The following is a 14,215-nucleotide window of genomic DNA, read 5'->3' as shown; positions in this document are numbered from 1 at the left end:
CTCTTCTCTCTCTCTCTCTCTCTGTCATATATTCAGACTAAGATGAAGCAGTTGGAGCAGGAGGCCCATCAGGCAGCAGGACAGATCTTCCTGGTGACCAGCAGCACCCAGCTAAGAACTGTGTGTGTGTATGTGTGTGTGTGTCTGTCTGTCTGTCTGTCTGTCTGTCTGTCTGTCTGTGTCTGTCTGTCTGTCTGTCTGTCTGTCTGTCTGTCTGTCTGTCTGCGTGTTGCATAAGACATTGCATACATGTGTGTAAACAAACATGGTATGTCTCATGGTCTGTGAGTGTGTGAACTGTATTTATTAGAGCTGTCAAGCGATTAAATATTAATCGTGATTAATCGCATTAATGTCATAGTTAACTCACGATTAATCGCGATTAATCGCAAATTCTTTTTCTATGCTAAATATCCCTTGATTTTTTGTCCCAGAATTCTTCTCATTTTAATTATCTTATCAACATGGTGAAGTGCATCGGGTTGTCTTGTGCAAATGATTTTTATTGATAACAACATTGGCATATACTGATCAAAACAGGACGATACAAAAAAAGAGCCTATAGTGCAATTAAACGACTGCTTTGAACAAATGTCATTTGAACATAGCAGTCAGGCTACTGCTTCTTTGTTTTGAGCCAAAGAAAAAGAAAAAAAAATTTTTTTTTTTTTTTTTGTAAATAAAATATTTGCGTTAATCGCGCGATAATTTTTTTAACGCCGTTAAAATTGGTTTGCGTTAACGCCGTTAATAACACGTTTAACTGACAGCTCTAGTATTTATGCATAAATGATGTCATGTATAAATAGACTGCCCAGTGTGCATGCTTATTTGGTGAAGCCTTGGTTAAGTGCTTTGCGTGTTTCCAGGTAATGTTTTGTCTTGTACCTCCAGGAACCCTGTAACCTTTAGTGTGTGTGTGTGTGTGTGTGTGTGTGTGTGTGTGTGTGTGTGTGTGTGTGTGTGTGTGTTGTTGACTGAAGGTTCTGTTTGATAAGCTACGGCTGCACGAGCGCTGTGAGAACAAGAAACTCCCCAAGACCATCAATAAACAACAGCAGTCAACATCAGAGGCTGCTGTGAGGAGCACACGCACGCACCCACACACACACATGCCCGCCCGCACACACACACACACACACACACACACACACACACACACACACACACACACACACACACACACACACTGAAGGTCATTCGATCAACGAACAAAAAACATTCTGTACAAATAGGTGTACACACCCACAGACAAACACACATTGAAGCTCAATCTGATAGACACACACAGTGAAGGTCATTCAAACTCAGAGACACACAAACACACATACAATGTGCATGCAGATTTACGCCCATGTATTTCTCCATGTGCAAAATTGGGTAACAGCCTTCCTAAGAGCTACTAACTGGACCCCCCACGGACACACATTTTCACATGAATGCAAAAACAATGCACACACACTTACATACACACTTAACTTTCGCTCACACAATCTTTTATAGATAGACACACAAACACACAGCAAAGACCTCCATGAAACACAGCTTCACACTGGCACCGAATGCCTTCACACAATTTCACAGACACATAAACAAAGGTCACGTTCATACTAACAAACACATACACACACACATACACACACAGGCAAATGGTGCAAAGAGTCATCTTTTATGTGTTCTTCTCTTGTGACATGACTTTGGTCGGGATCTGTTGTTCCCTCTGTTCCACCCCCTGTGGCCATATGCATGATTGGCACTCAATGATGCCATGTGCCCAGCACACAGACAGATTGGCCACTTTCCTCAGTATGAGTCCACAAGAACGCATTGCTAATACAAGAATATTTCTTCGGATTTGTCTACTCCTTTAAATGGCACAAAAGGTAGATCTATGGAACGAAATGCCATTGAATAAAACACAACATCGCTGATTACTTATTTATTTATTCTTGTCGTTGTTTTATGATTCGCAAGCTGTCACGTGACCTCGGAATGTAAACGTATTCATACTCAACAGCTGTTGCAGCTTCGGGACCTGCATCCCCTCCCAAAGATCATTCTGGAATACAGGCAGGTCAGTTGTACATGGTTACTATCCTCAAATCCAAGTTCATTGCAATAGCCTCTTTGTTTGGTTATTACTGCACCAACGGGTTTAACATGGTGTCTTGTCCACTATGAAAGGTTTCTCTGAATCCCCACCACCAACTCCCCAAAATGGGAATCCAATAGAAATTATCCATTTAACGTTTAATATGGGGTACTACATCTGCTTATTATGATATCATTGTGTTTCCATAATTTTTCAATCATAAACAGAGATTGTGGAAAATGGCTGGCATTTGAGTCATCGGAGATGCACATTTTATTCTCAACATTAATCCTTAATTCTAGGTTTCATGAGTTTAAGGAGAAAGGTTGACGCATCACATATTTTCTTGGGGTCAGGGGGTTCGCTTCTCCTCTAGGAAACTGCTCTGACTCGTACCTTGCAAATGCGTCTCCAAATCATATAAACGAATTACAAAATCAATTCAGGGTGTACATTTCCCCCTTGTTACATCACTCCTAACCTGTGTTTTTTCCTCAGGTCCATAAGATCAAGTCCACCTTTGTGGATGGGTTTCTGTCCTGCATGATGGGCAAGGTGAGGCTTGCATCTGTCTTGCATTTGGCTTTAGGGTGGTAGTGGTGGTGGTGGTGATGGTGAAGGTGGTGGTGGTGATGGTGATGGTGGTGGGGGTGCCAAGTCTGGTCAGAGAATTGTGACAGTAGACTAACCGTCCAATCAGTCAGCCAGACACTGATTCTGAACTGAGCATCAGGTCGTTCTGAGCACACCATTTGTGTGTGTGTGTGCGGTGTGCGCTTGTGTGTGTCCCCGCATGACCGTTCTTACGTGTGTGCGCACACTGTAATTATTATTCCTGATTTGTTTTTAAATACCTTCCATTAAAATGGATAATGGATACCAAAAACAAATTGGTCTTTCACGTAATTGCACAGAAACCAAGCTGAACAATTATAAGCCTCTATTATACCTGCCTTGATTGAGTAATCATATGTAAATTGCTAATTAGTATTCCAACTTGCCTAATTTTCACTTAATGTTAATCACAATTGGCAGCCATTGTGTGAATTCAGCCTGTTTTGTATTTCATTGTTCTGTCCCCTCCCTCTCCCTCTCCCTCTCCCTCTCCCTCTCTCTCTCTCCCTCTCTCTCTCTCCCTCTCTCTCTCTCCCTCTCTCTCCCTCTCCCTCTCCCTCTCCTCTCTCTCTCTCTCTCTCTCTCTCTCTCTCTCTCTCTCTCCCTCTCCCTCTCTCTCTCTCCCTCTCCCTCTCCCTCTCCCTCTCCCTCTCCCTCTCCCTCTCTCTCTCTCTCTCTCTCCCTCTCCCTCTCTCTCTCTCTCCCTCTCCCTCTCCCTCTCTCTCTCTCTCTCTCTCTCTCTCTCTCTCTCCTCTCCCCCTCTCTCCCCCCCCCCCCTCAGAGCTACATCTCCTCTACGTGGCTCCAGACCAGCGCAGTGACCGGACGGATTTCAGCCAAGCATCCGGTTAGTGAACACGCCCCAACTAGTGACACTATTAATAAAGTATAATGTCCATGCATCAATGTCCTATTAATGCAATGTTAATAAAACAGGAAAACACTAGAATGTAACAACATTAATGTAACTAAGTAACATAATTCTAAGCTGTATTTGGCTAAGTGTCAAGGTCATTTTGGCTATTGCAATGTAACGCTATGAATAATACCCTTATTAATATAATACAAACCATTAAATAAATAATGAGGAGTCTGGAATAAGTCTGGAAAAAGACTTCTGTTAAAGGACTGAAATACTAAAATATTGACACTGCTACACTCACATGCACTCCGCTCACTCACGCACCATGGCCCCTCAAAATAAATAACGATGAGTGCTCCACAATTACAAACACATTTCAGATTATAGCATCTCAGATCTTTCTCCCCTCTCTGTCTGTCTCTGTCTGTCTCTCTCTCTCTCTCTCTCTCTCTCTCTCTCTCTCTCTCTCCCCCTCCCTCCCTCCCTCCCTCCACTCCGTCTCTTGCTCTCTTTCCCTCACGGTCTTTCACTCTCTGCCACACCACTGCTCTGCGTGGTGTGTGGCCTCAATGGAGTCGAGTTTTCAAAAGGTTAAGGCTAAGACTATTAGTAAATTGATGGCTCTGTTGCTTGCCTCAAGGTGTGGAAATGGAGGTAGAGTTGGTCTTCCTGGGGTCTGTCTGTGATCCTTGTTTAACGGGAACATCCTGTACAGATCCAACTTTTCCTTGCTCATGCAACATTAGTAGTTAATCAGGAAATATTACAACTTTAATGTCTGCTCTGCACTAACTTGTGTGTGTCGGCAGCCCACAGTATGTCTTGATGCTGTTTTACGTATTAGAAAATGTTTTCTAGTTGTTATCTCTGCAGACAAAGGATCAAACAAAGTCTTGTGTTTCAAGAGCAGAACTTTGTTTCTCAAAGCAACTCTCATGTCTGGTCTGACGGCTTGTATATACTAACATAGACTGTGTCTCATCTTCTCCATCTTATGATGCACCTCTCCTTTTATCTCATTACACTCTTACTTTAACTCGCATGTGTGTGTGTGTGTGTGTGTGTGTGTGTGTGTGTGTGTGTGTGTGTGTGTGTGTGTGTGTGTGACAACGAGACCACTGGTCCTGTCAACATAGTGCAAAGATAAGCTATTGACTCCAGACAGCCGCTCACACACACACACACACACACACACACACCTTTTTAACCTTTTTAATCTCACGAGGCAATTTCAGGCTGGGTCTGAGCTGAGCTGTGAATTGATCACACTGCCTGCCGGCTGATATATGTGGCTGTAGGAAAGCTGTTATTTAACAAGGCTCTCTACAAAATCTGCCGCTGCTGACAAGTGGAATTTGATCAAGCGTTTACTATGTATGTGTGTGTGTGTTTTTGTATGTGTTTATGTGTGTCTTCATGCTTCTCTTGTTGTACATACGCTTGCGTCATACACAACCTGATTAAAATAATTTTATAATATTTCATAGACTGATTCGATTACCATAATATCATGTCACTGGCAACAAGTAACCTAACGTGATTTGAACCTTCTGCTGAACTAACACATTTAAAAAATACAACTTGCATGTAACATGTACACATTTCTATTTGTGTCTGCGGCTATGTCATAATTGTGTCTTTATGTCTCCACCCACGAATGCTTGTATCTGTCTTTGGTCTCCTGTGTACGTCTGTATTTATTACAACTGCGGCTTACTCATAGTCTGGCCTTTCCTGACCCGCGGACAGGTAATGCCATTTTAAGAGAGCTGGATCTAAACTGAGAACCGAGTGAGTGAGAGACTATTAGATTCAGCGTGCTAGAAAAGCCATTAGAATCAGATCTGCCCCGGTGCCTCACTTGACCTGAAGCTGTGCAGCTCAGCATGGAGATATGATTTCAGGAGGCGCACACACACACACACACACACTGGAAACGCTCAGGAAGAGATCATCATTGTATTTTTGTCCTCAGGCTTTATCGGGCCACGCACGGCTGGGGTAAATTCTAGTGTTGAGAGATTTGCATTTGTTTTCTGATAACAGCAGGGCTACAGCCTCATCCCCGTTGTGAATTAATGCACAACATTTGCTTGACTCCCCATAAGCTGGCAAAACTTAGCATTAGCTAAATAAACCTGTCAACGCTTAACATACTAGCGTAGCAAGATAGCAAAGGAAAGAGCTCACAACAAAATAACAACGAAAGATGATCCTTCGATCGATGTTTGAATTGATGGTGCATCTCAGGCATTTATTTTTGGTGCATTTACATGCCCGAAAATGAACATATATATGTACAGTATTGGTCGGACCAATGTTTCTAGGAACAAAAATAGTGCAAGCTGAACCTTTTTAGTTTGAGACAGAAATACGACTCGACCCCCTTCTATTTGTACAGATTTGCAAGTGTCCCTGTCTGAGCGGGATGATGAACTCCTCGGCGCGCCGTTACCAAACAGCCATCCACTTTGGAGCGGCATGGCTCGTGCATTACAGCACACCTTGAAGCTGATTATTCCTAACGTATGAGAGAGATTGAGTAGAGCCAGACAGCACTATTAAGTCCCAAACACCACACAAATACAGGAGACGTCTTTAAATCCAGCCTCGCACAGGAAGAACGGGGCGATAATTACGACGGGATGTATTCCACCCAGCTGGGGAGGCAGATTCCGCCCAGGTCGGCTGGGTCTGGGGTGATACTGGAAGTGAGTCTCGCTCAGCCCTGGCTTCCTGCTTTGCATTTATCACTGAAAGGATTTGGAGGGCGCATGCTGCTTTTAAGCCCAAAACAGGCGCACACACACAATCCCCCCGACGGTGAATATGCACACGCACGTTGTACACGTGCATGTGCACACACACATGCACGAATTCAAATGAGGATCGGGTCCAAGGCGGTCTTATTTCTGCTTTCATCCTGGGTTCTTGTGAGGTAACGCCAGACGGCAATAACACACGGCTGGGTGGAGGATTTCTTAAAAAAGCAGAAATGTGTGTGTGTGTGTGTGTGTGTGTATGATTTGTGTGTGTGTGTGTATGATTTGTGTGTGTGTGTGTGTGTGTATGATTTGTGTGTGTGTGTGTGCGCGTGTGCGCATTACACATGAATATATACCGTCCATCCCTCAGTTCCTCATGGTCTGTTGGGAAAACAAAAAAAGTATTTGCAACCTTCAAACACACGCACAACCGCTTCCATCCATGTCCCCCTCCCCCCCACAAACTTCTTATTACTCTCTTTCATCTTCTTCCTTCCTTTCCTCTCTGTGCGTTACATTGTGTGTGTGTGTGTGTGTGTGTGTGTGTGTGTGTGTGTCTGTATGCGTAATAACACCATCAGCTGTTGCACACATAGAGGTAGCATACACAATGGCACAGAGATGCTTGGGTGATGTGCCACACACACACACACAGACACATTGATCCGACAGTCAGTCATTTGTCGTGGTTCTGTGTGTGTGTGTGTGTGGGTGTGTGTGTGTGTGCGCGCATTTGGTGTGATTGAGACAGAGAGAAGGGATTAATGCTGATATGAGAATCTAGGAGGCTCAGTCGTTATTAAGGCTTTCGGACGCTGGGTCTTCACATTTGTTACCTGGAGAGAGTGTTTGTGTGTGTGTGTGTGTGTGTGTGTGTGTGTGTGTGTGTCTGTTTGTTTGTTTGCATGTCAATGCAGAGTTGTGAATGACAATACACAATACTTTGATTCACCACAAGCATGCTTGCTAGAAATATAGCTAGCTATTTCGGTTTTACCTGCCAACGACTGCAGCCCAGAGGCCTGCATAAGAGGGTTTCACCTGGTTACACGGCGGACAAGAGAGTTACAGTGATCCATGACTGGTCGAAGGTCCAGCCGCCTTAGGGCGGTCTGCTGTGAGAGCATTGTTTCAGTATTTTACTTTTATGAGTCATTTAGTGCTAACAGAGGCTTTCACGATGTGTAACTCTATCATTAATCTGCCTATGCTGGAGCTGCAAGATTTCTGTCGCTTTGTGTGTGTGATTCTGTGTGTGTATGTGTGTGTGTGTGTGTCGGAGTTTGTATCTGAGTGTGTGTTTGTAGTGAGTGATGAGTCATTAAAGTGGCGCAGTGTGATTAAATTACCCCCACACCAGCACAGCACTACCTTCTCTCTCTCTCTCTCGCTCTCTCTCTCTCTCTCTCGCTCTCTCTCTCTCTCTCTCTCTCTCTCTCTCCATTGTGCTTGCCCCTCCTTGTCCCTCCTCTCAGCATCTTTTTCTCTATCCTCCACCCCCCCTTTCCTTCTCAACCCTTTCTCAGTTTTTGCTGAATCTCCTCATCTCCCAGGAGTCTTCGACAGCGCTGTGATCTCTGTAAAAAGCTCAAGCACTGATACAAAATGGCTACATCCTTTCTTTTGTTGTTTGTGCTTGTGTTTGTGTGTGTGTGTGTGTGTGTGTGTGTGTGTGTGTGTGTGTGTGTGAGTGTAAATGTAAATGGACTTCATTTATATAGCGCTTTTTCTAACCATTGGCCACCCAAAGCGCTTTACAATATTGCCTCACATTCACCATTCACGCGCACATTCACACACCGACGGCGGAGTCAACCATGCAAGGCGACAGCCAGCTCGTCGGGAGCTAACAGTCAGGGTTAGGTGCCTTGCTCAAGGACACCTCGACACTCAGCTAGGAGGAGCCGGGGATCGAACCAACAACCTAGGTTACCAGCCAGCCCGCTCTACCTCCTGAGCTACTGCCGCGTGTGTGTGTGTGTGTATGTTGTGTAGGTGTACTCTTGCCTGGTGTGCGTGTATTTGTGTTTCATGGATCTCGGTGGCTTTTATCTCTATCACTTAGGTTTACATAATACGAGTCAGCATGAGCGCAAGTGGTGCTTGCTTGCGCGAGAGCGTTTGTGTGTGCGCGATGGCTGTGCTGTCGGCGATTTGTGTGTGGGGCTCGCAGAGGGCGGTTGTGCCATGCTGCTCTTCGTCATCGCCTTGTCAACGGGGAGAGAGAGTCAGGCACAGCCTGAACTCTGGCTCTGGCTATATTTAACTTTTTACACTGTTTCTCCCAATGTTAGGTGGCCACAATATGGTGCTGGGTGAAATACTGCTACGTCATGCCGAGGCTCAAACAGAAAACAAATATTCACTTCGTCCTGACAAGGACAAACCCCAGCTGTCATGTTTTGTTCTGAAATATATGCAAGAAGTACAACCAGCAAGGCTCTTTCTCTCCTCCAGTGCATTTTCCCCTTTGTTATTACCTGATGCTCTGGCTTGCATAGCTATCGTAATAAAAGCGAAAGGTCATCCACTCAGCGGAGCGTGCGTGGTTGATGGCTGGAGGGGGGATCGTTTGAGTCAGACTGATTGGACACTGGGGCTGGGTGAGGCTGCACACCTGTGGTGCGTAGAGCAATCAATGCACACAGGGTAAACCAACCAATCAACTCCCACACAGTCCAGAGAGCTGTGTCGTACCGCTACTGAACATCCGCCCGACTGTTAGAATTCTACCAACTCTGAAATAAACCGGTTTGCTCAGCATCAACCTGTGTTGCCGTCGTCGCCGGAGCCAATAAAGCACCTAGGTTGCGTGTAGCGGACACATAGGTGGTGTGTGGCAGGGAGAACGGCTCGTGGGAGACACTCGTTTTGAAAAGATTAATGTACAAATTTTTTTAACTTTTGCAGTCGTTTTTGTACACTCATGAATGAATAACTAGTCTCTCCAATCCATACTTCACCAGTAGAACATTTAAAGTGTTTTGCCAATAAGAGATGGTATATATATTACGACATCACACTTTTATGCTGATAGATGTCATTGAGGCCAAGCAGGCAGAACCAAAGCGCTGCCAGAATGTAAGCATTTGTCGCTGGCCCACTGAGAGTTCCGGTCCAATTTACCGTCTGTTCCCCGCCAATGAGATTAACGCAGTGTGAATAATAGCCACATCATTACAACAACAACCAATTACAAACACGGCGGGCAAAACGGACACATCTCGTCCCTCAGCGGTGCCAAATGTTTCATTAGCCACAAAACGATGGCGACTAGCAGTTCATCTGGCCAGCGGTTGGTCCGTTTTGAATAGGCGGTGACCACGTGACCGTGTAGGGAAGGTGATGGGTGGCGGATTGGTGTGGTGGTGTGTGGGGAGAGGAAGGGGCGAGATGCAAAGCAGTTTGCCCGTTCGGCACCATCTCCGTTGGCTTTGTGGACTTGATGGGCGCCTCAGTTTTGTAGGGAGCGAGGATGGTGTGTTGGATGGTTTGACCGAGCATGTGTGTGACGGAGGGGCTCTGGTCAGCAGTAAGACAGTTCGCTGACCGAAGCAAGTATCCCTTTTTGCACTCATCCTTCTCCCACCTCGTCAAGAGTCATCTCTCTCCTCGACATGTCTTATGTAATACACATGGTACATGCACGTGTTGAGGGTGTGGCGATTCCGTGCACGGGTTTGCATGCACGCACGTGTGTGATTGTGCACGTGCGCCCCTGTGTGCCTTTAAAGGAAGTGACAAGATGGAACGTCGGCAGGGAATGTATGCAGTACCTGAATGAAAACAGACCAGCTCTGACCTTTTTGGACCAGGGTGGGGCATCATACTGCTGACCTATCAGATGACTCCCTGCAATCTGTGTGTGTGTGTGTGTGTGTGTGTGTGTGTGTGTGTGTGTGTGTGTGTGTGTGTGTGTGTGTGTGTGTGTGTGTGTGTGTGTGTGTGTGTGTGTGTGTGTGTGTGTGTGTGCGTGCGTGCGTGCGTGCGTTGATTTCTGCACTCCTCACTGCACCATTGTGGATCAGATGGGAAGCTGAGACGACACATCTGAGACAGTGAATCACTTGACCTACAACACACACACACACACACACACGTATACATACACAGCGAACATCACACACGGATGCACATCATATTAAAGGTGACTAAGAGGGATTCAATAAATGCATTTACCTTCTATTGTAACCCCAATACAGACGTGAATTACGTGTAAACCAAAAAAATGAAGACGCTAAACTTTATAGTTCATGTAGTTCATATTTGGCTATTAGTAAACCTGCATCCATCTCTGTGTTTATTTTTTACTGCTGTTATCTAACTTGCATCTCCCTTCAACTTGGCTCTCTCATTTTCCCCCTCTTTTCTGTGTTTCCATTCCTCTCGCCCATCCCTCTCTTTCTGCTGAATAATGGATGGCCAGTAAACGCAGAGAAGGCTTCCCTCTGTCTTCCCCGGTGGCACCTTGAAGACCACCTCCCAAGCCCGCCCCCCAGCACGCATTGCAACACACGTTGTACATACAATGTATGTTGATGGGAAATGCATAAACATGCTCATCAATAAAGCCTGCACCAGGCATGCACACACACACACACACACACACACACACACACACACACACACATACACACACACACACACACACACACACACACACACACACACACACACACACACACACACACACACACACACACACACACACACACACACACACACACACACACGCGTTCGGAAACAGGTAAATCTTATCGGGATTATAGTGAAACTGCTGAGTTCAGGGTATGCTCCATTGATTTGTGTGTGTGTGCGTGTATGTGTACATGTGTGTCTGTGTTATCGGATTTTGCCTCTCCATCGACGTGTGTCAGTGATCTCTTTGCGTGTCCATCACATGCAAAACTGCATACGTCTTTGTTTTTGTACATGTGTGTCTGCACATGTGTGTGTGCATGCATCCATGTGCACTTGCTGGTGGACTGCTTGTGTGTGTGTGTGTGTGTGTGTGTGTGTGTGTGTGTGTGTGTGTGTGTGTGTGTGTGTGTGTGTGTGTGTGTGTGTGTGTGTGTGTGTGTGTGTGTGTGTGTGTGTGTGTGTGTGTGTGTGTGTGTGTTGGACACACACTCAGTTGGGTTCAGTCTTAGATTTCCAAGCGGGTCGATGCGGTCCGGACACGTGCAGGGTGAACATTGAGCCGTCGGGTCTATTTTTAAGCTTCCTGCCTGTAGACCAGTGGAATGTGTTGTGGGTCCTCCCAGAATGCTGTGCTGCCGCTGTGTATTCCGCTCTACGTTTTCACCCATCTAAGTCAGTCCATTGGACAGCAGCCCCAAACCATCCCACAGACTGCTGCATCATGCCATGCCACAGCAGAGGTCACCACAGCGCTTTCCACCTGTCTCTGCTAACCTATACTCAGTTTCGCCTGAAAGAGGCTCAAGCAAAGCTGGTGTATTCCACGACTTGTTTCCCGCCCTGGCAGTGGTGGTGTTGCTGGAGGCATATATACCGAGACCACCATGGCATTACTGACTAGTGTATTAATTGTTTGTATCTGCTGGACAGAGACGTCGTCCTCCTAATGTAGGGTGGGTCTGTACTCCTCTATGAAATTGTAATGAAGCCCTCGAAGAGATGTGTCAAGGTGACCTTCGCTAATGTGTGTGTGTGTGTGGGTGTGTTTGTGTGTGTGTGTGGGTACGTGTGGGTACGTGTGTGTGCGTGCTCATGTTTAACATGCTTAACGTGTACATTCTGGCATTCTTCCTCGTGGCCTGACTGTTCAGTGGTCGGCCTTTCCTTTATTTTGGTCCACCGATAAAGAACAGGAAATCAATGCGAAACATAAACTAACTGTATTGGATAAAACATCCCACCGGAGTTATGAGTTTACAGTACATTTTGTATTGCATAATATAGATTTAATATAGATGGTATAGGTAAGACATCCCTGAGCAAGATGCCTCACCCCCATAACCATTATTAATCTAACCAAAGATGATAGATAGTCATAAGAGGGACATTTATTAAAATAAAAGAAGTGCTTTACAAATAAGATGTGTCATTGTTCAGTATAACATTATAACTGTGGAAGTCTCTCTGTCTCAAACACACACACACACACACACACTTATGCACATACACACACGCGTGTGTGCAGCCACAGACACACACACACACACACACAGTTGTACCGTGTCCACTTCAACTGTAAGTATTCTCTTATCTGCATAGAACTTCCAAGCCCTCCCAAGACAGCCAGTTCACATCACCAAGAAACAGTACATTCAAGGTAAGACATCACACACGCACGCACACCTGCACGCACACACACACACACACACACACACACACACACACACACACACACGCACATTGTAGTATGTATTAAGAGTTTATAACTGCAGATATCAGACTAAAACAAAGTCTTTTGATTCAGGGAGATAAACAAGCTTATATAATTTGAGCCACATGCTCCCATTCATGTCCCCTAATGATCCTCTAGTGGGCTCCTGGTTCGATAACAATGAGAATCATTTCCAAACTGGCAGTATTTACCACCGGCGACTACTGCTACTCTGATACCTCATAACATCTGTGTTTTGGGTTGTTTGGTTGTTGTTTTTTTAATTTTTAGCTGGCTACTCAATGCATTGTCAAGTGAAATTTAATTGAGTATGTGCAAGCATGCATATTGCCATAGCCTTGAGCCATATTGTCGCCATGGTGACATAAGATGTTGACTTTTCAGCACCTAATTCCCTGTTCTGCCATCCGTTGCAGTGCTGTAACTTCAACTCATTTTGATTGGCTGTGTATCCCAGCAAGGTTTTGCCACCTCCGACCTACTGTGTTCTGTCTCTCAACTTAACAACTCATTAAATTAAATGTCAGCCCTCTCTTGCTCTCTGTGTGAACATAAATGATCATCATCGACATACATGACAGCAGCTTAAGAAGCATTTCATTCAACTTATTTTATTTATTTTTCAAATTACAGAAAATTACTAAATCATACACCTGGGTGTCGGCATTGATACGATTTAAACTCAAGGTATTCCGGGTGCAACATTGTAGCATTGTATTGCTCTTTTTGTGTTATGGTGTCCATCAGGGTTCTGTCTTTGGTTCCCACAGGAAAGGATGCAGAGGTGGTGAAGGTTCATCCTCGAAACATGTTTATTCCCCAGGAGGGGTGGACCTTCCTCGCCGCAGGTATTTTTAGACAGAAAACGAAATGTTGTGTGAAGCTTTTTTTAAATTGCACTAGATTTCAATCTGATAGAACTAAAAAGCCTTTAAATGTGCTTTGATTATTTGATCGCATCTGTGATTGTATCACAAACACAACGACTTAAAAGTACAACCTTTCGCAAATAGCTTCCTTTTAAAAACACAGATCCACCGTTACCCGGCCTGTGTGAGTTCACTCAGAGGCTGGCTTTGTTTTTGTGTTTATTTTGACATTGCCCAGGACACAGATGGCAATGTTAGATCACCGTAAGGCGAAGGGAGGAGGTGGGGGGGGGGGGGGGGATGCCAACTTGGTGCTGTGTGGGCGGCCAGTCGCTGCTTGGCCCTCTGAATGGAATAGGGCTGTGGTGGGGCCTGTCAGAGGAGGGAGAACTAGGGGCTGTTTATGTGGTGGTGGTGGTGGTGGTGGTGGTGGTGGTGGTGGTGGTGTCGTGGCGGTGGAGGTGGTGGTGTCAGGGGAGGAGGCTGGGGGTGGCTGTCTGACAGACAGAGTTCGGAGGGGGGGGGCTATGGTGCGACGGTTGTGGTTGGTGGGAGGGGGGGGGGGATTACATAACCGCACTGATATCTAGGGGTTAGAACAAGGACACCAAGATTTATCCCCTTAGACCTGTCCAGACA

At 45.5% G+C, this 14,215-nt stretch overlaps 1 protein-coding gene across 1 annotated transcript in view; it reads left to right on the top strand.

Moving 5' to 3' along the window:
- Positions 1–14,215, top strand: part of poln (polymerase (DNA directed) nu) — a 45,565-nt gene that overhangs the window by 14,412 nt on the left and 16,938 nt on the right. Inside the window, exons 15-21 of the mRNA XM_060035788.1 lie at positions 37–120; positions 984–1,079; positions 2,018–2,074; positions 2,591–2,647; positions 3,489–3,554; positions 12,575–12,632; positions 13,478–13,555. Coding sequence (XP_059891771.1) covers positions 37–120; positions 984–1,079; positions 2,018–2,074; positions 2,591–2,647; positions 3,489–3,554; positions 12,575–12,632; positions 13,478–13,555 — 496 coding nt within the window. The remainder of the gene's footprint in view (positions 1–36; positions 121–983; positions 1,080–2,017; positions 2,075–2,590; positions 2,648–3,488; positions 3,555–12,574; positions 12,633–13,477; positions 13,556–14,215) is intronic.

This window comes from Gadus macrocephalus, chromosome 17 (assembly GCF_031168955.1).
Source record: "Gadus macrocephalus chromosome 17, ASM3116895v1".
In the NCBI taxonomy this organism is placed as follows: Eukaryota; Metazoa; Chordata; class Actinopteri; order Gadiformes; family Gadidae; genus Gadus; species Gadus macrocephalus.
Note: the sequence above shows the minus strand (reverse complement) of the source record. Positions and strands in the feature narration are given on the sequence as shown.